The 21,731-nt window shown below is 55.8% G+C and overlaps 1 protein-coding gene across 1 annotated transcript in view; it reads left to right on the top strand.

The window, feature by feature from the left end:
* Nucleotides 1-20,861, top strand: part of MAN1C1 (mannosidase alpha class 1C member 1) — a gene marked incomplete at both ends in the record, with an annotated part of 130,867 nt that extends 110,006 nt beyond the window's left edge. Inside the window, 7 exons of the mRNA XM_082832541.1 lie at nucleotides 1,603-1,729; nucleotides 4,798-4,891; nucleotides 10,034-10,149; nucleotides 15,602-15,821; nucleotides 18,325-18,497; nucleotides 19,647-19,762; nucleotides 20,741-20,861. Of these exons, the coding sequence (XP_082688667.1) occupies nucleotides 1,603-1,729; nucleotides 4,798-4,891; nucleotides 10,034-10,149; nucleotides 15,602-15,821; nucleotides 18,325-18,497; nucleotides 19,647-19,762; nucleotides 20,741-20,861 (967 nt within the window). The remainder of the gene's footprint in view (nucleotides 1-1,602; nucleotides 1,730-4,797; nucleotides 4,892-10,033; nucleotides 10,150-15,601; nucleotides 15,822-18,324; nucleotides 18,498-19,646; nucleotides 19,763-20,740) is intronic.
* Between the last annotated feature and the right edge of the window lie 870 nt (nucleotides 20,862-21,731).

Raw genomic sequence — 21,731 nt, 5'->3', positions numbered from 1 at the left:
GCCCCTCAGCTGGCAAACCGTGACCTCCCAGACCCACGCCTGCCTTCCTAGGTCCTGTCCCTGGGAGACAGAGGGATGACAGAGGCCAGTTCCCAGGGAGCCAGAGCTACCACAGCAAGGAAGCAGAGGGGCTTCCGGAGGCCCCGGCAGAGCCAGCCCCCCAGCCTGCCACACACTGACTGCACCTTGGAGGACCTACAGATAGGGGACGCTCACTCCACCCTGCTCTGTGCCCACCCACTGTCACCCCACAACCTCCCTGCAGAGGGAGGTTAACCCTTGTCTCCCTGGTTGTCCTAAATGTCCCACAGGAAAGAGCATCATGATACACATGAGGGCTCAGATCAGGGAGGGGAAGCAGCTTACCCAAGGCCACCCCCATTCTGCATCTTCCTCTTCTCTCTCAATCCCCGCAAAGCCCTAGGAGCGGAGACTGGGACGCATTATCCTCACTCAGTCTGACGGATACAGAAACTAAGGTACACGGCAAGAAATGGTTTGCCCCAGACCTCGCTGCTAACAGACTTGAACCTGTGCCTCCTGGCTGCAGGTCCCAGGGAGATTTTAAGTGACAGCTCCTGGAAAGGCAGCGTCCTGGCCTCTTATCGTGTAATGAGACGACAGGCCAGCAGCTGCACAGTGACTGGGACAAGCTCTGGCGTCAGAGCAGCCTTGGGTCCCCACTGTTCCATTTACTGTGTGATCTCGGGCAGTGATTTCACTGTCCTGTGCCTTGTTTTCCTCATCTGTGAAAGGGGCAGATGGGAGGATTACCCGAGGCCCTGCCCCTGCACTCTTCCTCCTTGAAAGCACCCAGTACTTTCAAGGAAGGGGAGGAAGCGGTTAGTTGACAGCCTTCTCCGACGGGGTCGCAGGGTCCTGCTGGTGATCCATCTAAGGTGTTCGTGAGACACGTACATGCTCAGCGAGTGAGGAGACCTTTGCTCCGAGAGCCCCTGCTGCTTTCATTCCTAACCTCGGACCTCCCAGCGTCCAGCAGCCCCAGGTGTGTGGTCTTAGCAGGGCCACCCACCCTTCAGGTGTGGGTTCCACGAAGTTCCAGAGGCCGTTGTGTGTCCGTGAGCAGCACTGGCTGAGGGGGGGGAGGGGCCAGATGGGATCCCTGCTCTCTTCATCTGCCCCCTTCGGACCCCAGCCATGCACCATTTACCCTCCACAAGCAGCAACAATGATTATGAGCCATTGACAAGTGGATAGAAATAGTGTTCTGTTGGGGGGGGGGTGTCTTTGTGGCCCCTGACAGCATTATCAGTATCACCTGTAAATTTAGCATCACGTGTGTGCCAGGTCTTGGCCACCAAAGCAGCTCTGCTAATATTCTTCTGGAGCCTACACGTCTTGCAGAAGCTGCTTGACCATAGAAACAAAGAATATTGCCTGTCAGACAGGCCTGGGTGACCTTCGGCAAGTTTCTCACCAGCCTCAGTGTCCTCATCAGCTAAACGGGGCTAAGGATAGTACCGACCCCCAGGGAGGGTTAACTGGGATTGCACGGCGAAGCTCCTAGTCCAGTGCCTGGCAATGGGGCAGAGGAGCCAGCTCTGCTGGCAGAGGGTGACCGAGGCTGCTTCTGTCTTTCAGCGGCTCCAACAGGAGCTGGGGCTGGGCCGTGGCAGGGGGCAGCAGCATCCTGGCGGAGTTTGGATCCCTGCACTTGGAGTTCTTACACCTCACCCAGCTCTCTGGCAACCAGGTCTTCGCAGAAAAGGCAAGTCTTCTCCCCTGCTCCCTCTTCTCCACACGGAGAGCGAAGGGTGGGCACTCGGCCCGTGACGGGGAAATGGACCGCGGGCCAGCTGGAGGGTGTGTGGGGAGCCCGAAGGCCTCCAGCCACTGCCAGCATAGCAGATAGTTGCCTAATCGTAACCGATGCCAGGCGCCGGGGAAGGTGAGTGCAGGGAGTCAGCAGCATTCTACAGAGGGCGCGGCAGAGACATAGCTGCCAGCGAGAAGGTTTTCCCTGGTACATGTGCGCCCGCTGGCAACCACACACGTGTGAAATCCGGAGAAAGTGCAACAACGGAAATCCAGGCACCAGTTTGCGTTGGCAGGAATTGGCCACCCGGCACAAAAGTCCCCTTTCCAGAGACATTTAACTTCTTCGAGTGAGATCTGCCTGCCTTTCCCCTTCCAGATGCCCATCTAGCACATGCTGTCAGCAGGCTGGCAAAGCAATTTCACTCCACAGCAGAGGCTCACGTCTGTTCCTTCTCGTCGTTACCAGGCTGGCGAAGGCCACAAGGGGCTCAGAGCGCTAGCACCCAGGCCTTCGTCCATCCTGACAGCTGCCCATCCCTGCCCCGCTGTGAAGCCCTCCAGAAGGAGCAGTTCCTCCGTGTCACAGCCCTTGGCAGTCCTGCTGTCTGCAAGTGTCTCCGTAGGTCTAACCCTCAACCCGAGGAAGAGAAGTGGACACACACCACCCTCAGATGGTGCTTACCCCTTCCTGAGTCCTGCCGCTATAGGGAGATGAAGCCCTGGCCTCCAGGAAGAAGGAGACCCCCACTCCCAAAGCCTTCTCTTCCCCCCAGATGTTAGTCTCTCGGAACGCCAAGGGAGCTGGGAGGTCACAGAGTCACACCTCTACCCAGTGGCTCTCAGTCTTTTGTCAGCCAACCAGCCCCAAAGCATCATCTAGCATGCTGGTGAAGAAGCGGATTTCTGAGTGTCGCCCCAGGCCCAGGAGTCTGCATTTGAAATAAGCCCCCATGTGCTCTTTGATGCCAGGTTTAGGACCACTGCTTGCTCAGTGTGGGAATCCACCCGAGCTTTCTTGAGAAGCTCAGAGAAGAGCTTTCAACCCCTTGATTGCTTCCTCTGCACTGGGGCTCACTACCAGCCTCAAACAGCCCCTCGTGTTGTCAGACCTCCCTCCAGAAGCTCTTCCTTATATTGAGAGGACTCTGCCTCCCTGGGATACCCCACCTCAAGAGCTCATGGAATAAATTCAGTCCCACTTCCGATGGGTCTTCTCCTCTGGTCTTTTTTCCTGCCTCCAGGCCCTCCCTGCCCCCAGCCTCCCTATTTCCACTGCTCTTGAGCCAGACCCCTCTAGGAACACCACGGCCGGCTCAGAGTGGAGCGAGACGAGCAGCTTGCTCTAGTTCCTGCTAGTCTGGAGATACCACTGCCTGAGCACCTACGATGTGCTGGGTACCGTATAGTAGCTCTGATTTTCCCACCAACCCTATGAGGCCAGTTCCCCATTTTACAGAGGAGGAAACTGAGACTCAGAGAGGTTAAATCACTTGTCCTGGGTCATCCCCATTTTACAGAGGAGGAAACTGAGACTCAGAGAGGTTAAATCACTTGTCCTGGGTCATCCAGCTGGTAAGGGATAAAGCCAAGACTCAAACCCAGGACTTTCTGGCTCTGAAACCCATGCTCTTCAAGACCAGATCAGTTCAGCAGGCTTCCGGATTTTTCTCAAGGGTCCATCCACCTCATCGTCTCTCTGTGTGTCTTTACATTTACATTCTCCAGCTACTTTCATCCGCCAGTCATTGCCTCCCACAGAGGCGATTATTGGCAGTCAACAAATTGGCCCAAATTCTAGAAGCGCCCGCACCCTCCGGGGGAGCTAATTTAGCCCGTTTCACTGCTCACCACAAGGACAGTCGAGAATAACTCAGGTACAAGCACATTCCTGTCCGCCATAATGGGCTCCGTTAACATAAATGGATATGAGATCTGATGTGGCAAAGCAAAGTGCCGCCCCCCGGAAAGAAAGGTCTGACAGCTAAAAGGCTGCTTTCCCTGCTCCTTACCTTGTAGATAAATCTGCGAGCGTGCTACAGCTCCATCCCCGAGGGCCTTTCTGTCCTGCAGAGTCTGTGCTGGGAGGATTTCATGTACCGCCAGACAGCAGACCCTGATGGATCAAGCCTTCCTGAATCCCGCATTGTGCCCTTTGTAGCCCAAAAGGTTGCAGATCCAGCCTCCTGATCCAGCGGGTGTGGCCTCTGCTACTCGCTCCTGCGTGGTCCCTGCCCTGATCCGTGTTGGAGCCAGGGCTGCTCCCTGTGGTCAGAGGGGCCTGACTCACGTCCTGGCTCTGCCACTTACAAACCCCGTGACCATGGGCAAGTGACTGACGCTCTCTGAGATCCGGCTTTCTCGTCTGTTAGACTGAGATAATAATACCGTATAGGTTGTTATGAGGGTTGGAGATAATGTATCTAATGGGTCTGGCTCACAGCAACTGAGAAACGTTGACAGCGTTGTAGCGTTGTAGCTGTTGTTAATAAAACCCCGAGATGCCTATTAGGGTACAGGGATGTTGAGGGGCACAGGCCTCCCCTCTGGAACGGTTCCCACAGTATCTGATAACATAACATGTTACCAAGCTGAACCGTGTGAAATTGCCAATATAACCGTTTCTGACCTGTTAAAAAGACAGTTCTGTCTAGCACTTACAAATGAGCTACTGTCACTTATACGAACGCCCTCCTCAAAAGACCCGTCCCCAAAATCCACACACAATGAGGAAGGGGTGAGGTGGGGGAGGGGCAAGTGTCAGGGCCCCGGGCAGAGCAGTCAGTGCAGAGGTGGAGGGTCAGGCCCCACTGTGGCCGCACCCCGCCCTTGAACACAGGGGCAGGACCGCCTCACACCTCCGGGTTGGAGCCGGCTGCTAGTTACGCAGCGCTCCCTTCCTGCCTCGTCGGAATGGTTTCCTCTCTGGACCCGAACCAGCTGCCTCAGCCCTCAGTGGGCTGGGACCCGGCTGGCTTCTTGGAGAAAATGAAGACGTGCCTGGTGTCCATCTCTTGGCAGGTCAGGAACATCCGAAAGGTCCTTAGGGATATTGACAAGCCCTTCGGCCTCTACCCCAACTTCCTCAGCCCGGTGAGCGGGAACTGGATGCAACGTGAGTACAGGGGCGCCGCTGCCCCTCCTCCAGCGGATTCCTGCCCAGCTTCCCGGCCTGGCTGGGCGAGGCACCCAGCTGAGTGAGGAGCGATGCACTTATTGGAGCCACGTACCAGCAAGGCATTGGCTCGGAGCTCCTGGATGCCACCCTCCTGCCACCCTCGGGGCATCGTGGGGAGTGTTCGTTTCTGTTGCCATTGCTGTTGTGACGGATGTGGTGGCTGCTGGCTAGTGAGGCCCTGCCCCGTGCGTCCCCTGCATGCTAGCTGTCTCCAGCCTTCCGTCTCTTACAGTGCCCACCGAAGCCTCCTTCATCCTCCCCCAGACTTGCAGGGGTGCTCCCGTTAGAGGTTTACTCCAAAAGCAGCTCTAAGAAAGGCCATGCATCCTCTCCCAGCTCCTTTCATCTGGTTCCCTACCTCCAACTTTCATTTCTTAAAAAATGTGTAAGCAGACCCTAACTATACAGCCATATAAAAATCAGGAGTTCATCACTGGTATCTTACACCTGTTAGAATTGGCCCTAGGATTTCCTGCTGTTTATGTTCAGAGGCTTTTTTTTTTCAGCCAGACAGTTGTGGGTCACCTGTGGAGCCTCGTTCACAGCCCCCAGCTCCACCCACTGAAACAATGGGATTTGAAGGTCTCTCAGGCAGGGGAGCGTTAAAGTCTTCCAGCTCCCGGGATTGCACCCCTATCGAGAAGCACCGCTCTGCCTTGCCCTTCTGTCCGAGGCCCTGGTTGTGTGATCACAGTCAGCACAAATTGGGGGCAGCAGGTGCCATGGGCCCTGCCTCTAGGGGCTTCCCAAGACTTGCCCAGAGGCCCTACCTCCACTGCCTCTACCCAAAAAAGGACCCCTCTCCCTTTCCCTGCCTCCAGCCCCAATTGTTATGGCATTAGCAAGGGCTCAGCGACAAAGTAGACCTGAGTCTAATTACTGCATGCCTGAGGGGAATTCACTTCATCCCTTGGAGCTTTGGTTTCCTCTCCTGCAAAATGGGAGAAGAGCTGGAGATGTGTTCTTTGTGCACCGTGGAGGGGCGAGGGAGCAATGGTCAGAAGCTGCAGGAAACAGACTTCAGTTCATCTTCCAAAGATGACATGGGTTGTCCCAAATGGTCATGAGCGCCCATCACCAAAGTATGCAAGCAGGGCCTGGAGGGCCAGCTGGCCAGCCGGCAGGGATACTGTGAGGAAACTGCAGAGGCCTGTCCTTCTATCCCAGAGCCTCCATGATCCGCATCCAGGAGACCCAGAAAGTTCGACCGGGGAATTTTCCTTGGTGATGACCTCACTCCCAAGGAGCCTCCTGCAAAAACCACTTACAGAAATGCAAAGTTTTTTTGTTTTGTTTTGTTTTGTTTTTTGCGGTATGCAGGCCTCTCACTGTCGCGGCCTCTCCCGTTGCGGAGCACAGGCTCTGGACGCGCAGGCTCAGCGGCCATGGCTCACGGGCTCAGCCGCTCCGTGGCATGTGGGATCTTCCCGGACCGGGGCACGAACCCGTGTCCCCTGCATCGGCAGGCGGACTCTCAACCACTGCGCCACCAGGGAAGCCCAGAAATGCAAAGTATTTTTAACCAAAACACACTGCCAAATTCAAAAGTGCCGGGAGAAAATGAAGGTTTGAATTACAGATTATAGCCATGGGAAGAGACAGTTCAATAACCGTTCCTGCCTTTAATTGCAATGCCTGACTGGGTAAAGAGATAAACTAAGCAGCTGCCCGCCTTAGCTGCTCCAGGACAATGCAGCAAAACCCATAAAAAGAAGGAGAGGGGCGTGGCTTCCCAGTCTGAATAGCTACCTTGGCAAATTACAGGGGAGCTGCCCCCCTCTTCCCCTTCCCTGCTGAGAAGCATAATTTTCTTTTCAGGCTGCACCTGGGGTCGCAAGGCCGGGCAGAGTCAGTCACATATGGAAAATTGTCTCATATTAATAAAATATGAATCGCAGGCCTGCCAAATTTCAGAGGGAAGGTTATAAAGGAAGCCCTGATCACCGGGGTGCCTGCTTTCCTCCTCCCCTGGCTTTGGCGCCTGGGGTCATCCCAGGTTTTCTGTGGTTTCCTTGGGTGTTTTGGTCTGTTTTTGTCTTTTTAGGTTTTTTTGTTTTTGTTCTTGTTTTTTGATGATTGTGTAATTTTCCAGCAGATGATAACATTCCCAACTTGCATAAGCTAAGTTCACATTCTTTTCTCTCCTGGAATCCTCTGCGTAGCCGGTTGCAACCAGAGGAATTGCCGCTTAAAGAGACAAAGGGCTAATGAGGGCTGCATCCCAGTCCCAGACCTCTGCTCTCGCCTGCTCCCCACTCCTGCCTGAAGCTCAGCTTCAGGGTAGCCGGGGGCGGGGGGGGGCTGAGACCCTCCTGCCGCTAGGACTTCACAGCCAGGATAGGTCCAGCAGGCACAGAAGAGACCAGTCCTAGCAGAGCCGCTGAGAGCTCGAAGAGCTGCCAGCCCTTTGGCTTGGGCCCTGGCGTGGCTCGTCCTCCTGTCCACTGCCCGAATCCCACACTTTCCTCAGCGGGAGGGAAGCGGCAAGTCCAGGTTCTCTCCCGTGGCTGTGGGAGTGTGAGCTGCCCGCCAGCTCCACCCCGGCCACCGCCCCCAGCTTCATGCCACTTTCCCGCCAGCGATTCCCAGGCGTATAGGGTGGCTGCCTCCTGCTGCCAAGTGTGGTGGGCGCGTTGTTGACACGATCAGGAAGCAGCAGAACCCATCTCTGCTCACGCACACCAACTCTCCCTTCTACATTTTACAGATCAGGAGACAGGCCCAGGGGCTCTGGCCTGCCCTGAGCTAATGGTGGATCCACGACTCTAATTCCCACTCCTGCACTTCTCCCCACGTGCCCCTCGGTGCGGGGAAGACACCCCCCACCTGTGCACTGCAGCTGAGGCCCCGGGAGACTATACACATGTCCCCAAGAGGGTGTCCTATCTCAAACACCTGTGGAACTCCTGCTGACCTGGCTCCCGTCTCCCGCGCACACCTGCCAGGTGAAGCCCTTGACCTTGTCCCTCACACACACTCTGCAATCACATGGTGAAGTCCAGTCTCTTTGGCTTTGACGTTCAAGGCTCTTCTGAGCACAGCCCCCACATGCCTGCCTTTCTCTCATTCAGGACTTCCTGGGCGTCTGCAGTGTGCCACACAGGTATTGGGCATAGATGCGAGTCACACAGGGTCCCTCCCCACACAGCCCACAGCCTAGCGGGGGAGGTAGACACACAAACAGGTACCGATGACACAGCGCTGGGAGCCGCTGAGGGCAAGGCTCGCCCCTAGCGACGGTGGGACAGCTGCTCCAAGCACTTCCCGCAGGAGGGCGCTGGGCAGAGGGTGCAGGTGCCTTATTTCCCTCACATCACCCTGCGGGGACCTCAGTGTTATGGGGACACGGAGGAAAGCCCTTCCGAGCTGAGGTGAAGCAGTGAGGGGGTGTCAGCCACACCAGGTAGGGAAGGGTATTCCTGGCAGAGGGGTCATCACAAGTGAGACAGAGTGGGCAGGGGGCTAGCAGTGTTTGGGGTGACAGAGGAACCGTGAGAGGAGGCAAGCCCAGGAGACGAGCGTGGAGGTGCCCGTGCCCCCGGCTGAGTGCCATGAGCGGGGGCCCCTTCTGTGCAGGCTGACCCGGTCTGAATTCCGGCCTCCCCACCCCTGCCTTGCACAGACCTCGCGTCCCGGCCGTGGACACGCCATCCACATACCGGGCCTGGCACAGCCCTGCCCTCCCTCTGGGCTTGCCCAGCTGTGTCCTCCCCCGGGAACAGGGGCAAGGGGGACGCTGTGCTGGTTCCGTCTTTTCAGGTAACAAAGTCCAGCCCACGCTGGTCCCCCCCGCACGTCTCCCTAAGCCTCAGGCTTTACCTGGTCTGTTCGCATTTTCACTAGTGCTCCTTCCGTTCCTGAACCCTTGCTGGGCCGGGGCTTGTTTACGGAGGGGGCTGGAGGGGGCCCCTGTTTACTGTGGGGGCCTCCTGTCAGCCCCCTTTCCTGGTTCCCAGCTGTCTGACCCTCTGGTTTTTGATCTGACCCTCCCTCTTCCCACTTGCCCTTTCTTTCTCTCTGCATCTTTGTTTTCGTTCTCTGGTTGACTGTGTAAACCTGCAGAAAGTGAGAGCTCTACCAGCTCGGTGGCTTTGGCCGAGCTATTTGGGCTCACTCTCAGTTTTCCCATCTGGGAAATGGGGTTCGTAGTGCTTACCTTACAGGGTTCTTGGGAAGATTGTTATAAATGGTACAGTAGAGCTCCCGGCCCGCAGTAGACCCTCGATAAAGGGTAGCTGTTGCTGTATTCTCTATTTCTTTCTCTCTCCCCCCACGCACTTTCCCTCCCCTCTCTTCTTCTAACCCCTCTTTCTCCAGAGGAGCTGAAACTCCTCTCCCCCGCCCGCCCGCCTTCCTCCACCCGCTTCCCTTCCTCACTGTCTTGCTGCTTATCGGGGAGCCGCAGTGTTCTCCTTGTTTTGTCTATTGAACGCCTTGTGTCTCCCTGTTGTTAATTGTGATTGAAGCACCGCGTGTCTTGCTCCTGTAATTAAGTGCTCCTCTGTCAGCCATCCCTCTCCTGGGGTAGCCCTGGGTGGAGACACCTGCCCGTTCAGCCACACCTGGACTTCCTCCTCCACCAGGGCGGACGGAGGGCTCCTCAAACCCGGTTTTCCTTCCCTCTGCTCCTTTGAACCCCATTTATCCCAATTTGCTAAATGTAAACTTGGCTTTCCCAGAACAGCTCTGTGCCCTGACCAACTAAATTAAGCCTCTCGTTGCTCCTTTCCGTGGCCTTTTATGAACCTGCCCAGCATTAATTACCATGTTTGTCGCCAGGTAATAAAAATCTCTGAACTCCCTGCCACCAGATTATCTTTTTCAAGAAATGCAACCCATTTACGGTTAATAACCAGAGGCCCTGCCCCGTCCTCCGCCTGCAAAAGCAACACGATGACGTGATTTATAGCAGCCGAAGGAGCCCCTGCATTTCCATGGGGGGCGATGGTGCCCAAGCTGGCCCTGGCTCCCCCGGTCGCAGGCCATGCCTTCCTCCCAGCCCCCCTTCTGTCGGGGGCTCCGAGGCTGCGGCGGCCTCAGCAGGTGGAGATAATGTTCCTGTCCTCTCTCCCCTCACAGACCATGTCTCGGTTGGAGGACTCGGGGACAGTTTTTACGAATATTTGATCAAATCCTGGCTGATGTCGGCCAAGACAGATATGGAGGCCAAAGATATGTACTACGAAGCCTTGGAGGTAAGACAGGCGCCTGATTCTTCATGGGTGGTCAGTCACTCGCCACCAGTTCCCACGTGGGTTCCTGAGAGCCGGGGGGCTTGCTCCCCACCACACCCCTACGGTGAACTGTCCTCCCAGAGGGAGGACAAGACAGTCCCCTCCCCAGCCTGTTGCTTGACTCTTCTCAAGCACCTTGAAATTAGGGCCGTGTGAGCATCCTCATTTCACAAACGCAAAATCCAAGCTCAAGGAGGTGAAGTCATTTGTCCGAGGTCTCACAGGAAGCAGCAGGCAGTCTGATTCAGCAACCACGGTGTCTGTGTTTCTGTTGATGTGTCAGAGCCCAGAACACAGCCAGACTAGGAGCCCCCAAGCGAGGCTGCCAAAGCAAGACCCTCGGCCATCTTCCCGTGGAACCAGAGGTGACATACTTAGCACATCCCGGCTGGGAGGGGCCTCCCTCAGTGGAGCATCCACTTCTCTTCCTTCTCTTTATGTGGATGGAAACCAAGGCCCAGAGAGGGGAAGGCACTTGCTCAAAGCCACACAGCACAGAACTGGCAGAGCTGGAGCTAGAGCCAGGTCTCCAAAGCCAGCCGCCAGGTTCTCCCCGCTGTCCCTCAGCTCTGCTGGTCTGTCTACAGGGCATGGAGTGAACAGGGATGCTAAGCTCAGATGGGTCCCTCCAAAGAGGCGGAGACTGTAGGACAGAGGGGGAGTCGGTTAGAATCCCAGCAGCCCCATCGATAGATACCTTTGAGCCCAACTAAAGGAAAGGCACTGGGCAGGCTCCGGGCCTCAGTTTCCTCATCAAGTACGTTGAGCAGGTTGGATCTATTCTGCTGCCGCCGTGGTCTAAGCTAACTGGATTCCTCGCTCCAGCCCTCCCCACTCTAAGTCAGTTCTCCCACAGCAGCCAGAGTAGCTGTAAGTGCACGTCCCTCCGCTCGTGACTCCCTTAGCGCTCGGAATAAACCAGACTCCTCACCTTTGCCCGCAGTCCCTGATCTGGGACTGCCAGTCACTCTGAGCTCTCTCCCCTTTGCCCTCTGAGCTCTCGTTCCCACCTCAGGACTTCTGTACCTGCTGTTCCTTCTACCTGGAGTATCATCCAGGTGGCTGGGTCCTGCTTATTGGTCAACTCAGATGCCACTGAATTAGCCTTCCCCAGCTTCTCTCTCTCACATACCTGAGGCGTATTATTATCAGCGTCTAAAATGATCACGTGTGTATTGTTTACTTGTTTATTGTCTATCTTCCTGAGCTGTCTAGAGCAAGGATTCTGTCTACTCCTTCACTGTATACGTCACTCCCAAAACAGTGCTTGGTACCTGGGAGGCATACAGTCACTATTTTGTGAACAAATAAATGGATGAGGGGAAGGCAGGAAGGAAGGGAGGGAGGGAGGGAGAGGGGAAGGAAAGATGAGTGGGTAGGTGAACACGTGGATGACTGAATGGATGGACGGGTGGGTGGGAGGATGGATGGGTAGGTGGATATGGGTGGATAGGTGGGTAGATATGGGTGGATGGGTGGGTGTGGGCAGCAGACTGGATGGATGAATGATATCTAGCTACACTCTGATCACATGAATCTGGCCAGGAATGGTAGTCCTTAAAGGAGGCACATTGGAACAGGCCTCCAGAGCCGTGGGTCCTTTAAACTGTGGGCTCAGTAATGAGTTTTCCCTGCCCAGCTCCCTGGCACCAAGACCTGAGTCATGAAGCAGGTCCCAGGATTCCAGTTCCAGCTCAGTCTGGCTCAGCCCCGTCCACTCCAGGCTTCTGAGCTGAGCTTCCACTGCAGCCTGCGGCTCCTGTCAAGGATTAGCGGTCAGGTTCAGCGGTGGCCAGGTGTGCTGCCTGGAGAGGCCCTTTCTGCCCTCTCTGCCTTCCTTGCAGAGTAAACATAAAGTTCACGAGCAGCCCAGTTCCTAGCCCTCAGGGAACACTGTAGCTGAGGCTTCAAGGGAAGAAATGGCCATAAATTATTTAAGCAAATGGGGAGTTTTATAGAAGTAGTCGATTGAACAGGCTAGAACTCAGCTTTGCTCCCACATTTTATCTCCCCAGTGAAAAGCCTGAAGTGTCTCTGACCCTGGGTAAAGGCTGGGCCTCTGGCGAGTTTGGGGCTTTGAAGAATGTTCTGGTGGTTGTCAGCCTTGTTGGCATGTTAAAAATCACCTGGGGAGCTGTAAAACCCCAATGCCCAGGCTGCACCCCAACAAGGTGATGTCAGAACCTCTGGGCTGGGGCCCAGGCAATAGCCTTGAAAGCTGCCCTGGGGGCTCCAGTATGTGGGTTAGACCAGCTAGGGTGGGTGTGAGGGCTTCAGACAGATCAGCTGGGCACACCCCGGGGTCACGGAGGAGGGGCAGCAAGAAGAACAGGGAGCTTCTGTCCCTGCGGCCTCTTCCAGGCAGGTGCGCTGGGTGCCTGGCCTTAGTTAGCCCCTTCTCGCAGATGATGAAACTGAGGTTCCGAAAGGCCCAAGGTCACCCGGCAACGTGGCAGAGCCAGGACGCAAACACGGGTCTCGCTGACTCTGGATCCAGGGCCCCTGCCTCTGCTCACCAGCTGGCGAATTGCAGGGGAGCCTGGCTGGCCTGAAGGCCCTCTCAGAAGTGCGCAGATGGGGTGCCCTCCAGGAGGTAGAGGAAGGAACCGTCAGTGCCAGGCGCTTAGCCAGCGTCTTTGAGTAGCTTCATAACCATCCCAGGAATTATTATTCCCATTTTACAGTTGAGGAAAGGGAGTCTTCAGCAAAGGGAAGTAACTTGCCCAAAGTCACCCAACTCTCAAATTGCAGAGCTGGGATTCAAACTCAGCTCTCTACTATGTCTCTTGCTATGATTTTAGCCTTTTTACCAGTCGGTTGCCCGACCGTGCTGTCTTGTGTTTTGCTAAGGGTTTTAGAAAGGCTTGGGGCTTTTGTTTTTTACCTTTGCATTTGCTTGTCTAAATTATATCCTCAAAGAGAGACTGGCCTATCATTTCCTCTTTACCACAACTACTTAGCTTGGGGTTAACCCCAAATAGAAATAACCAGTGGGAGACAGTCTTGAAGGTACAGGTTTCCAGCTACAGTGTGAAGCTTCCTGGGATCTCCCGGAATGTCTGTGTCCTCTCCCCAGTGCTGGCAGTGATAACTGAACCAGGTTTCTGTGCCCGGGACTAGCCCTGCCACCCCTCCCGCACCAGCACCCTTAGCAACACAGAGCAGCTACTGTGGACCCAGCTCTGCCCAGGAGCCAGGGCCCGGCCCGGACGCGGCAGCCCTCCAGGCTGCCTCCGTGCTCCTCCCCACAGGGAGCAGATGCCTTGGCGCGCCAGTCGCTTCATCAGAGCTTCCCCATCTGCTGCTCAGTGAGGGTCCTGCAGGTAGCCCACCGGCCTGGGCCTTACAGCAGAGGGCAAAGGACAAGACAGATTGAGGAACGAATGTTGTTTGAGCACCTCCCACATGCCAGGCACTGGCTGGAGGATGGTAGTGGTGGCTTCTGCCGTCACCTGGCACTCAGAGTCCTGGGACAAAGGCAGACGTTCCACAGAAATATATACACATAGGCGCACACAGGTGGGAACAGCACCTCGTAGAAAGATAACAGGGTCGTAGCGTAATGGGGCCACAGTGGTTTAGACCAAGGAAGAGGCATCCTGGAGGGGCTCAGACGCAGAGCTAGAGGTAGCAGAGCTGGGGTGGGATCTTGGGGGAGAAGCAGTAGTTGCCGCAAAGCCCTGAGGCAGGAAGAAAAGGTCTTTGTGGAGGTCACCAGCGCAGAGACCTTCTCTGGCCTCACTCCGCAAAGTAGGACCTCCTCCCCGAGCTTTTTTCTGCCTCGTCCCCTTAATTTGTTTCATTCAGAATGTTGACCACAAATTGGGATTCTCGGGTGTATTTGCTTTTGTTGGGACGTCTCTGTGCCCATGGGTGAGCTCCCTGAGTCCAGGTCCAGACCCATCTTCAGGGCTGTATTCCCTGCACGGAGCACAGTGCTGGCACCGAGAGGCGCCCACGAAATGTTCACTGGGGGAGGGGGCACAGGAATGAAACGAGGCCTGCGGCGTGGCTGGAGCGGGGACGGGGGTGGGGGCCAACTGGAGAGGAATCATAATAGCCAGCACTTATTGAGCCTCTCTGTGCGAAGAAATATATGCTAAGCTCTGCAGACACGTCCCGCTGAATCCTCACAGCCCTGTGAAGTGGTTCATGCTCTCATCCCCATATTATACGTGAGGAAATTGAGGCACAGAGAGAACACAGAACCTGCGCAATGTCACACAGCTTGGAACTGGTGGAGGTGGGGTTTGAACCAGAGTCTACACCCAGGAGCCATGTCCGTGGCATCAGGTTAAACCTCAGGGTGTACATCAGGGAGTCTCGGAGGCCCTGCTGGACTTTCGTCTGAGGGCACTTGGAAACCATGGGAGGGCATTAAACAGGCCCAAGACGCAGTCAGGTCCAGTACGTACAGAGTGCACCCCACCGCCCGCCCACCCCAGAGGATAGACGGGAGGGCAAGAGTGCAGGCAGAGGCCTGGCCAGGGCCCCAGAGGCTCCGCCCTGGATTAGGACCCATGGAGTCCAGCCTTGCAGCTGTGTGGGTGGCTGCCGCCATCACCTCAGTCTCCACGGCTCCCAAGGGGCTAACGGCAGGCAGTCAGGGGCGCGATGGCCTGACACCTACACCCCCCAACATCCTGGGAGTCTTTCCCAACAGCATCACCTCTTGGGGGACCAGGGGAGGGCTCTGAAAGCCCCTTGCCACCAAAAGGAGCAGGCATTGGGTAATGGAAGGAGCCGGGCTTGGGCATCTGGGGGTCCTTGTCCTGACCGTGGTGTGGTGGGTGACCTGGGACACGCCACTCAACCCCTGTGTCTAGGGAGGGCAGTACAGCCCATGTGCCTGGCTTTTTGTGAGCATTGAATGAGGAAGCCTGTGGTAAGGGCCTGTAGAGGGCAGCTGTTACTGTCTATGGTCCTTTTTGAGAATCTGATCAAATATTACTGACCCTCTTCCCATGACAATGCCCTGAAGTGTCACCTACAATTCTAGGGGCACTCTGGACCCCTTCCAGCCCATCCACAGGCCAGCTGGGCTTCAGGTTAAGATTCCCTAACAGAGGATATAATGGAGATGGATAATAATTTTTAAAGATATTTTTTTCCAAAAATTTTTTGAATGTAGAAGTTTTAAAAGTCTGTGTAAGAGACTGGCCCTGGGGAGCTGCCTTGTGTCCCAGCCCCCCAGCAAGCACCAGGCCTCAGCTGGGTGAGTGGCAGAACCTCCCACCAGCCCCATCAGGGACCGCCCCCAGCCAAGGCCGGCAGGCCTCCTTTGTCTGGGATGGAGGGCTCGACAGAGCTGCGCTTGCTGCCTCTCCAAAATGTTCACTTTCCGTCCTCTCCCTTCCCTTCTCTGTACCCTCCCACGCCCTTCCTCCCTGCCCAATTCCCACCTTGCTCCCAGGCAATAGAGACCCACTTGCTGAATGTCTCTCCCGGGGGGCTGACCTACATTGCTGAGTGGCGAGGGGGGATTCTGGACCACAAGATGGGGCACCTGGCCTGTTTCTCCGGGGGCATGATCGCCCTCGGCGCTGAGGATGCCAAGGAAGAAAAGAGGGCCCACTACCGGGAGCTCGCAGCCCAGATCACCAAGACGTGCCACGAATCGTACGCCCGCTCAGGTAACCCTGCAAGGGGAAGGGGCTGCAGGAAAGACTGAGGCTAGACGCCAGGAAGAACTGGAAAGACCAGGAGAGTGGCAGTGAGTGAAGGGAACACACGGACTTAGGGAAGCCTCACCTTGGAGGTTACCCGGAATTTGAATGAGGGGTGCGCTATACACACACAGAGACTGTGCCCTCAGTTAGAGGGAACACGGTGCTGTGTTAGCACTTTGTGTGTGCCGGGTGTCATTCAGCACTGGACATACATCATCGCTGACCCTCACAACACAGATGAGGAAACTGAGGCTCAGAGATGACCCGGCCAAGTTCCCATGGGAGGGGCTCAGAGCAGAGGGCCCTCCAGCCCCTGAGGCAGAAACATTGGCTTCCTGAGCCTTTAGCAAATTCCTTCTCCCTGAGCCCCTACCCCTAAACGTATCTCTGCCTTTCCTCCCTGGAACGCTCCCATTCAGAGGGTCTCACCACCTCCTGGCACCACCCCATAATCACCCTCTGATCCAAGACCCCCCCCCCGGAAAGCTTGAGAGCTTCTGCACCATCCGCGCCAGCGCTCACCGCAGCACTGTCAAACGCTAGACTCAGAAGCCACACGAGAGAATGTGAACCCAGCTCCTCATGTTACATGCGGGGAAACTGAGTCAGCCCAGAGCGGGGACCTGGCTTAGCCAAAGCCACACCGTGTATGAGTAGCTAAGCCGGGGCTAGAACCCAGGTCTCCTGATGCCCAGCCCCATCTTGTGTGCTGCCTTTCTAAACAACACCCCTCAGAAAAAGCCCCGGGCCCCCCTGACCCCAGAAGGGGCCCACCGCTCTGAGTTGTAAACCCAGCCTTGGTTGGAGGAGAGGACCTAAGATCTGCAGTAAAAGATCCTGGCTCAAATGCCGCTCTGCCGCTCAGCAGCTGGTGGCCTCTGTTTTCTCATCTGTTCGATGGGAACAATAACACAGGTCTCCTGGGCCCCACAGGAAGTGCTTGGCCCACGCCTTCAGCCAGCAGCATGGGAGGCGTTTGTTAGCAGTCCACCGAAAACGTGTCTGTGAGCGCGCCAGTGGAATCCAGAGCTCCTGGAGCTGTTTTCAGGAAGCCAGCAATTCGCAGTGGGTCCTTAAAACCGGTCTTCAATTCCCTTCAAAGAGCTCTGCCAGCACCACAAACAAATAGGAAATCTCAGGAATAATAAAAGCTTGCTATTTGTTGGGGACAATCAGCCCAGACCATAAAAGGCAGTCGCTTAGTAAAGCATGTTGTTACAACCAGCCCGGCTCGTCCACGGATGGCTGCAGCAATCGCTCTTGCCCTCACCCCATTAGCAGCTTGGCGAAACGGCTGTGTTCTGATGGCCAAGAGCAGCTGTGCCATCTGAGAGGATCAGAGGAGCCAGGATCTGCCTAATTCCTCTTCCATGAAGCCCTCCATGAATGAGTAGGATGTCCTGCAAAGCTCCAATATGTCTCTGAGAAAAAGCAGCCCAGGGCCTCTTGGGGTCCTGAGCCCTAATGGGAGGTGGGGGGCCCACATTAGGACCAGAGCTGGGCCCTCCGCTGACCTGACAGGATATGCAGGCATTAAAGGGAGGATGATCTGACCCACATACCCTAAATTTTGGACCTAAAGAGTCAGACCCAGGGGAGAAAGAGAGAGAGGACAGCCTGGGGAAAGGGCATCAGACAGATCCAGGGTCACATCCCAGCTCGGCCACAACTTGCTGTGTTACCTTGGACAAATTACATAGCCTCTCTGATCCTCAGTTTCCACATGCGCGAGAGGCAGGTACAAGTATCTGCCTTACCAAAACAACATTTTTTAAGGATTGCAATAAATGTGTGTAAAGCACCCAGCACAGCCCTTGAACTCCTAAATGGTGGCTGCAGTGGTGGCTATAATGGTGGCCATCCAGAAAACAGGAACAGCAGCAAACTGACCGAAACCAAACAATCACAACAAAACCCAGACCTCGTCAGGCCTTCTTTATTCAGCTCCCTCTGCCTGAATACGTGCCTTCTGGGCGAATCTTCCCTCATCTCCACCTCAGCAGTCTCCCAAACTGTCAGCTCTGGAAGGCTGGTTCTGGGACGCGTCAAAAGCAGTTCCCAGAGAAAGGGGGTCTGTGGAGAAGCATCATTGCAATATTAGCAAATTAAAGGGTCTGGTAAGTCCTGTAGACAGGAGGCTCTCACTCTGTTTAACCCACTGTTCCCCAAATGTGCTTAAAACTCCAACCCCTTTTTGGCCGAGCCCTGGTTAACATCCTGCAGGGCTAATGTCTCACCCAAACGTTTGTCTCCCCGGACTGCTGGGAAGTTCATTTGGATTCTCAGGGTCTAAACTGCAGACGTTTCGAGGCCTAAGGGCGTTGCTTTGGCCAGCCCAGGCCAGCCCATCACCAGCCGGCCCCGGCCAGGGCTACCACGCCACTTCCGTCTCTCCTGGGGCACTGGGATCCTGAAGAGCAGGAGGTGGGAGGTCTGACCCAGACCCCTTGGTTGGTCATTCCTGCAGATACCAAACTGGGGCCTGAAGCCTTCTGGTTTAACTCAGGCAGAGAGGCCGTGGCCACGCAGACGAGCGAGAGCTACTACATCCTGCGGCCCGAGGTGGTGGAGAGTTACATGTACCTGTGGCGGCAGACCCACGACCCCATCTACAGGGAGTGGGGCTGGGAAGTGGTGATGGTGAGTGGCGGGGCGCAGGGGGAGGGTGGTGAACCGGTGGCAGGTGCCCTTGAGAATTCACAGCCAGGGTCCAAACCCAAGAGGAAGGGCAAGCCAGGCTGGCATCTGGCTAAAGTTGAGAGTGCAAAGGGTCAAGGTTTGGCTGCAGAGCCAAGAGTCCCCAGCCGGCCAGGAGCAGGCCAGGAACTCGTGAAGAGTGTTCTGAGTGCCCAACAATGTCAGCAAACCGAGAGGGCCGAACGCAGGGCAGCAGTCAGAGGTGGCCCAGCACACGCGTGGTCACTGCTCTCCGACGCTGAGGCCTGGACAGGTGACTTTAGATTTCTCCTCTCAAACAGGAGCGGGCTGCCAGCTCACCTCCCTCCTCTCCCCGAAGCTAGCCCAGCCCTGGGCAGCCCCCTCTCTGGGCTCTGCTCCCCCAATCCCCTTCCTTCTTTGGGGCAGGTATCAAAGGCAGGGGTGGGGATTCCAGAAGGTTCTTGGATGGATGCCAAGCTTTCTCTGCTGTTCTCCCCCGGGCCCACTGCTCTCGGAGGCACAGACTTGGTGGGGAGAGCCACACTCCCAGAGCACGTGCTCAGCTGGGGCGTGGGCCCTGCTCAGGCTCACGCCCTCTGCTTCATTGGCCAGAATCCCTCTGCTTTCCTGAAGACCCTGGTTCTTGACCTTTGAAAGCCAAGTGTTTTGTGCTCCTGGGCCCCACCCACAGACCCTCAGTGGGTACAACTTGCATTTCTGTACAAAAGGCAGGCACAGCCTCTGGCCCAGGGACTACACCTCTACAGGGAATCCCTGGGGCGTGCCAAGTCCAGTCCCCAAATCCCAGCCCACAAACATCACCAGCTCCTTCCCTGACCTCTGTCCACCACTGTGGGTGAGTCTGTCAGGTCAGTCTAGCTCCCCGAGAGGCAGAGAAGCTTCCTCTAAGTTCACACCAGGTGAAGTGCTCAGGCCAGGCAGGGACTAAGTTCTCCGCGTGGGCCCAGGGAGCGTGGTGACGGCAGGAATTCGGCCTGCTGCCCCCACCAACGCTGGGGTCCCCAGCCAAGGGGTGGGAGGGCCTGCCTGTTCGAGAGCTGGGCAGGCGTGAATCTTGGGTGGGGGGGGCCTCTCCTCTCCCCACACCACGGCTGCCTTCCTTTCCTTCAGGCCTTGGAGAAATACTGTCGGACGGATGCCGGCTTCTCTGGGATCCAAGACGTGTACAGTAAGGTTCCCGACCACGACAACAAGCAGCAGACTTTCTTTCTGGCGGAGACACTAAAGTGAGTTGGGGGCTCAGCCGGTGTTCTTCCCAGAGGGCAACTGGGCTTTTCTTAGGGAAGGGGGAGGGGGCAGAGGGGAGGGGGAGGGGGCAGCAGTCCCTTCCTTCACCATCAGTCAAGTTCTGCTGTCCCGGGAGCGGGGCCCAAGAGGGCCAGAGGCTTGGGGTCCAGGGGCGGGCCTTGGGCCAGGCCAGTTTCTCCACGCAGAGTGAGGCCGGGCTGGACTCCACCCCCCTAAGCATTAGCTATGTGAGAAGTGAACTTCTTTAACCTGTCTCCTCAAGTTACTTAAGTTCTCTGAAACTGTGCCCTTCTGTAAAATGGGCAGAGTAATAACCATGATGGTGTCAAGCCCGGTCACTGCTGCAGTTGTGCTGCTGCGCTGTTCCCCTCCTTTCTTGGGGGGAATGTTGGCCTCCTCGTTTCCTCGCTGTTCCCTAAAGCAGTCCCCTTGTGCTTTAGCTCTTTAGGATGGATTGGATGGTCTGTTCCTTCCATTAAAAACCCCCATGGCTTGGAAACCTGCAGTTCTGGATTCACGACTCCCTGTGCGTTTTAGCGCCCGGACATCTACTTGAGTGTCGAGTCTCCTGGTACATAAGGAAGCAGGCCGAGTCCTGGGGTAGCCCTCAGGCTTCCCTGCAAAAAAAAAAAGAGAGAATCTAGGCCACACAGGGTCCTCAGAGGGCCAGGTGGGGAAAGCAACTGAGGGAAGCTGGTTGGGGCAGAGGTACAGAGCGGGGGCTGGGGCAGCGCCAGGATGAACCGGCTCTGTCTGACCTAGAGCTCAGTGCTCCCCTCGACGTCCACAGCTCCTTCCTGCGGACGAGCCCTCCGGGCAGATTTGGGGTCTCCGACCTCCCTGCGCCCTTGGGCACAGGCCAGTCACAGAGGCCCCTGAGATTCCTTCCCAGTGGGTGCCCCCTTCCCCAGAGCGCTGACAGGCTGTGTCTTGCTCCCCTCCCTGCCGGGGCACAGGTATCTCTATCTTCTGTTCTCTGAAGATGACATGCTCTCGCTGGAAGACTGGGTGTTCAACACGGAGGCCCACCCGCTCCCCGTGAGCCACCCGGACAGCTCTGGCAGGGGCGGGGCCTGACTCCCACCACCCGTCGCCTTGTGCTCCAGGACCACCTTTACGGGATCTGGGGCTGTTCTCAAACAGATTGGAGATGTGGGCCCCTGCCTGGCGGACCCGGCAGATGTGTTGGACGAGCAACTTCTTTTCCTCTGTGAGGAGACAGGACTCGGAGACACAGCGATGTCACACCAGGCCCAGACATTCCTTTCCACGGAGAATGTCTATGAAACCTGCTCACTTGCCATTCCAGGGCCAAAGCACCGGAGGTTTGCATCGCAGCCTCGTGTATTTGATTCACGTCCTTTCGTTTTGGAGGTTTTTTGGTTTTTGCTTCATTTTGCCTTTTCTCTACAGTTGTGTTTTCTCACAGATTTTAAATATAGTTTTCAAAATCATGTGCTTTCAAAAATGGTGTTCTCCAATAAACTAAACCTTAAAGTGTTTGCACACACACACACACAATCTTGACCCCATTTTCTATAGTTTGAATTCCTTTTGCCCAGCGTTTACTATATGTTCAATTATGTGTCATTTTCCTTATAATTTGAGGAGGGGTTTCCCTTTGATTTGGGCCTAAGTGTTACGAATCACTAGTGCTGTTTTCAGTATTGTAATGGAAAAATCTGTAAAGTTACAATAAAGGAGTTTATTGAATAAGAAATACAATTGGGTTCATCGCACATCAGTGACTCCTGGGGAGACCATTGCAATGCTATCATCAGAAAGAATAATCAACCAGCAGTTGATTTAAGGTATAAAGATGCCAACTTCTATTACCTTCCCTTGAACTGGTCCTAATAGATTCAGGAAGGGTGAGGGCAACCCTTTAAATGAAGTTGGATATTTATACTTACATCAAGTCTTGGAAGAGGCCCAGAGAGGAGCAGC

This window comes from Leucopleurus acutus (assembly GCF_964270905.1).
Source record: "Leucopleurus acutus genome assembly, chromosome: 2".
NCBI classification, from domain to species: Eukaryota; Metazoa; Chordata; class Mammalia; order Artiodactyla; family Delphinidae; genus Leucopleurus; species Leucopleurus acutus.
Note: the sequence above shows the minus strand (reverse complement) of the source record. Positions and strands in the feature narration are given on the sequence as shown.